The 4,488-nt window shown below is 46.5% G+C and overlaps 1 protein-coding gene across 1 annotated transcript in view; it reads left to right on the top strand.

Moving 5' to 3' along the window:
• Positions 1-4,482, top strand: part of LOC106818064 (fringe glycosyltransferase-like) — a 33,443-nt gene extending 28,961 nt beyond the window's left edge. The window contains exons 4-6 of the mRNA XM_014822785.1: positions 1,834-1,939; positions 3,559-3,641; positions 4,250-4,482. Of these exons, the coding sequence (XP_014678271.1) occupies positions 1,834-1,903 (70 nt within the window). The 3' untranslated portion in view covers positions 1,904-1,939; positions 3,559-3,641; positions 4,250-4,482. The remainder of the gene's footprint in view (positions 1-1,833; positions 1,940-3,558; positions 3,642-4,249) is intronic.
• The last annotated feature ends 6 nt before the right edge of the window (positions 4,483-4,488 follow it).

Below are 4,488 nucleotides of genomic sequence, written 5' to 3'. Positions count from 1 at the left end.
TCTCTCTCTCTCTCTCTCTCTCTCTCTCTTTCTCTCTCTCTTGCACTATTAACGGTATAATTACGTAATTATGAGACTGATTGGAGAAAGATTGGTGGTTGACTGCATATATAGTAGTCGCCATACGCTACCAGTAGGGTCAGTTACTATGTATGCATGTATACGTGACTATGTTCGCTACTAGTACATGTACGCTAATAGTCCGTTACTAGTACGTATGTTACGAGTACGACCTTGTTAATGCGTTACTATAGTAAGTTACTAGTGTATGTTGTACGTTCGTACTACGTAACTAGAACAATATTAGTACATGTGCGTCACCAGTACGTGTACGTTACTAGGACGTTATTAGTACATGTACGTTACTAGTACGCTACGTGTGCGTTAGTAGTACGTGTACGTTAAATTTTGAGCATACTACGACGTATACCAGCGTGCTTCAGTGTGCTTCAGCGTTCTTCAGCGTGCTCTTAACTTATACAAAGCTTATACAAAGCTTACCCATAACTTATTCGACGTACGCCACCGTATTCACCAAATTTTTCATACGTCGGTATACGCTGGCTTTCGTTGGTAAGTCGTCAAGGTGTGACAGGCCGGACCGCAAATTTTATTTTCCCACTTGAGTTCCGGACCACAGCCAATCAGCGCACTCCATTCACTCGACTTCCTCGAAGCAACAATGTAAAATGAATACCACCTATACCTAACCCTAACCCTAACCCTAACCCTAACACGAACCCGAACCCTAACCCTAACACTAATCCAACCATATATATAAACACCATTTATTACAAAACACTATCTATGGTGGGTCCGGAACTCAAGTGGGAAACAAATTTTCTGTCGCCGCAGCCATTGTAGTACCGGAGTACAGGGTTATAGTGACCAACGGACGCTACCAGTACGCTACGTCGTGTTGTTAGTAGTTCGGTCGTACGTTTACTGAATACATGTACGCTACAGTAGTGACGTGTGCGTTATAGTACGTGTACAGTTAACTTAGGAACGTTACTAGTACATCTACGCTCCAGTACGCTCACCGGGTGCGTTCAGTTAGTACGGTGTACGTTCAATATACATGTACTGCTACCAGTTACGACTACGTGTGTGTAGTAGTTACGTGTACGTTACTGGTTAGTACATGTAGATACCAGTTACGCTACGTGTGTAGTAGGTAGTACGAGTTGTACGCTTACTAGTACATTGTTGCTACAGCTACGCTACCCGTGTACGCGACGCATTCAAGTTATGTCGGTGTACGTTTACTAGTATCATCGTGTCCAGGACGCTACGTGCGTGCGTGTAGAGTAAGTACGTGTAACGTTACCTACGAGGTTACTAGTACAATGTACGCTACCAGTGACGCTCGTGGTGATGTTTAGAAGTAGGGGCTACGATTACTAGTACATGTACCCGCCTCACAGGACGCTAGTACGTGACGTTACAGGTAGTACGTGTACGTATAGTAAATGTACCGCTACGGGACAGTACGTGAGTCGTGCGTTTAGTAGTCGGTGTACGGTTTACTAGCTACAACCACTGATACGCGCTACCAGTACGCTACGTGACCCGTGTGTTGAGTAAGTAAGTGTAACAGTTAACTAAGTACATGTACGTTACCAGATACGATAACGTTGTGTGCAGGTTAGTACGACTACGTGTACCGGTTACCTAGGACAGTATGTCTATGCAGTACATGGTACGCTACCAGTAACGATGACGTGTTGCAGTTAGTAGTCGGATGTAACGTTGCCATCAGATATATATCATAAGATGCGTTTGACTTCGGGTCATAAATGTACCTGATTGCCGGCGTTTTCACTATCACAGAGCATCTACTGAAGCAAGAATACCTGACCGAAGGTTTACGAAATTGCCATTGCATCTGGAGCAGGCTTAGACAGAAAACTGCAATAACAGACACTCTTCACGACAAGTAAGCACTCCACTTCCCTGGCCTTACCTTACCTTTCTGCCGAACGCTTACCATGTACCCTTCACTGTCAACTGTTCCTTGGTGTGGTGTGTGTTGTGCCATAGTGTGCGTGGCTAGTTCGACGTGCGTAGCGTGCGTGCGTGCAGCTCGAATGTGTTGACGTCTGCGTCGCGTCTGGGTTGCTGCGGATCTGTGTGTGAGTGTGTAGAGGCGTGCGTAGCGGTTGCGTAGCGAATTTTTGGGCCCCCCAGTCCTCCCTTTGGGGGTTGCCGCCACAGAGCCGTGCGTGCGCGATGTGGTGTGTGGATGTGTGTTTGTGTGTGTGGGTGTGTGTGCGTGATGTGTTGTGTGCGTGCGTGCGCTGCGGTGCGTGCGTCGCGACGCGTGCGTCGTGTGGGTGTGTGGTCTGATGTGTGTGTGCGTGCGTGCGTGCAGGTGACAGGAAGCACCCAGGGTAGCTGTGTGTGTGCGTCCTGTGCGTGTGCGTGTGTGTGTGTGTGTGTGCTGTGTGTGCTGTGTTGGCGCGCCATGTAGTTTGTCGCGTGCCGTTGCGTGTGTGCGTGGTCCTCTCGTGTGTCCAGACAGCACGCGGGCGTAAGTAGCTACTAGTCCATACTCTCATTACAAACGCAAGTCGGTCCCTAAGGGCGCTACCAAGCTACTCGCCGCTCTGCACCTTCACTCCTTGCGGGCTTCTATCCCTTAATTCCAGGTCTCCTCGCAAACAACTCGGCCGGTTTAATTCTTGATCACGACCTGCACCACACAGACTCAGCGCAGGACGAGCAGAGCAAGAGGAGAGGAGAGAGAAAGAAAGAGAGAGAGCAGAGCAGAGCAGAGAGAGAGAGAGAGAGAGAGAAAGGGGCAGTGCGCGCACGAGAGACCGCGTGCCTCGCTCATTATTACTCGACTTAAACATATCACGTTGCGATACCGTCCCCCTGCGTCGATAATTGCTTTATTAATTGCAATTTCCCGCCATGCGACTCTGACATAGGCATCAATTAAAGACGACGACGATGACGACGACGATGGCGACGACCCCGCCTGTATGCGAGGCTAACACATGTGCTGTACCTCCTTCGTCCTACGCATGTCCTTCTTTCCACGCTTGCTTCCTTCTTAGCTACTTGTTACTACGTTTACTAGCCTACTAGTCGTACTCGTAGCTATATACAAACACACGTGTGTTTGTACGTATATATATATATATACGTTACTTGTTGGTCTAGAAGTAGCTCACTTTTTGCGACTGTTCATAATATTAGTCAAGTAGATAAATAATTCATTGCATTCATTTTTATTGAGAAGTATTAGAGATGTGTTTCCATGGAGATGGATGCTTTAGGTATTCGTCATCTTTGCACCCCTCCACCCTCTACTCCACTATTTATACGCCGTGTCACATTCCTTGTTCCATGTTCCGTGTTCCATGTTTCGCGTTCCATGTTTCGTGTTCCGTGTTCCGTGTTCCATGTTCCGTGTTCGAAATTCCGTGATTATACACACTCCGGGTTAAACGGCTATGTACTAGATCCCGGACGTCTATAGAATACCAACGATAATGTATAATTATAATAAATAGTTCATGTCTGATTTTACTGTTTTTTTAATTCCAGTTGTCGTTTAGCTACGGAGTTCTGAACAAGCGAGTGAACGCGGTGGATGTGTTTAACTATACGGTTGCCGACGACCCGACACGGTATGTGCAGCGTGATATAGCCACGTAGCCTTAGCTATTCCTGCAGTCATAGCTAGTTATACAGCTCTAGCTACCCATGCAACCATAGCTAGCTATGTAGCTTCGTTTATAGTGTTCAGTTTACAATTTCTCTGCGTATATTTTTCCCACGTTTGCGAAAGCGCTGTACTTAATATATAATGTGTAGCTTGAAATTTCATTGCCTATATTTTTCCCACGTTTGGCGGAAGCGATGTACTAAGTACGTAGTGTGTAGCTTAGAATTTCACTGCGTATATTTTTTTCGACGTTTGCGAAAGCGAGTTTCGGTGCAAACGACAATTATTCGATCGCGGCAACTGTTAAACACGCGTGAGTCTCCCTGAGACATCGCTCCTAGCTGCTCTTATTGTATTAAAACATGTCAAGGAAGCGATTAAATGGCAGTAAATGGCTAGAATGCGCAAGGATGGCACTGGTTAGGCGTTCCAATGTTGTTATCTACTATTGATTTTTTCAGCACTGGCCGTGTTTGCAAAGATGTTATTACATCCCATCAAAATCTTGTTACATTGTGAGTTCCTGTCTCGGAAAGGCGGCATATTTTAACCTTTTTCTCTGCCTTGCAGGTTTAAGGCGCTGCACTGCCATCTCTACCCGCGGGCATCCTTGAGTTGTCCTTGGTTGCCATGACAGCAGTGATGTGGGGGGGGGGGCTTAAACACAAGCGAGCAATTAGAGAAACAACAACACAACACTCCGTGCGAGATATTTTTGCGATAGAAATTGCTCACGTAATATATACTCTCTCGCGTTCTCTCTCTCTTTCTCTCTCTCTCTCTCTCTCTCTCTCTCTCTCTCTCTCTCT

The sequence above is a fragment of the Priapulus caudatus genome, unplaced genomic scaffold, assembly GCF_000485595.1.
Source record: "Priapulus caudatus unplaced genomic scaffold, Priapulus_caudatus-5.0.1 Scaffold2003, whole genome shotgun sequence".
Lineage (NCBI taxonomy): Eukaryota > Metazoa > Priapulida > Priapulimorpha > Priapulimorphida > Priapulidae > Priapulus > Priapulus caudatus.
This window is presented reverse-complemented; position numbering and strand designations above follow the sequence as displayed.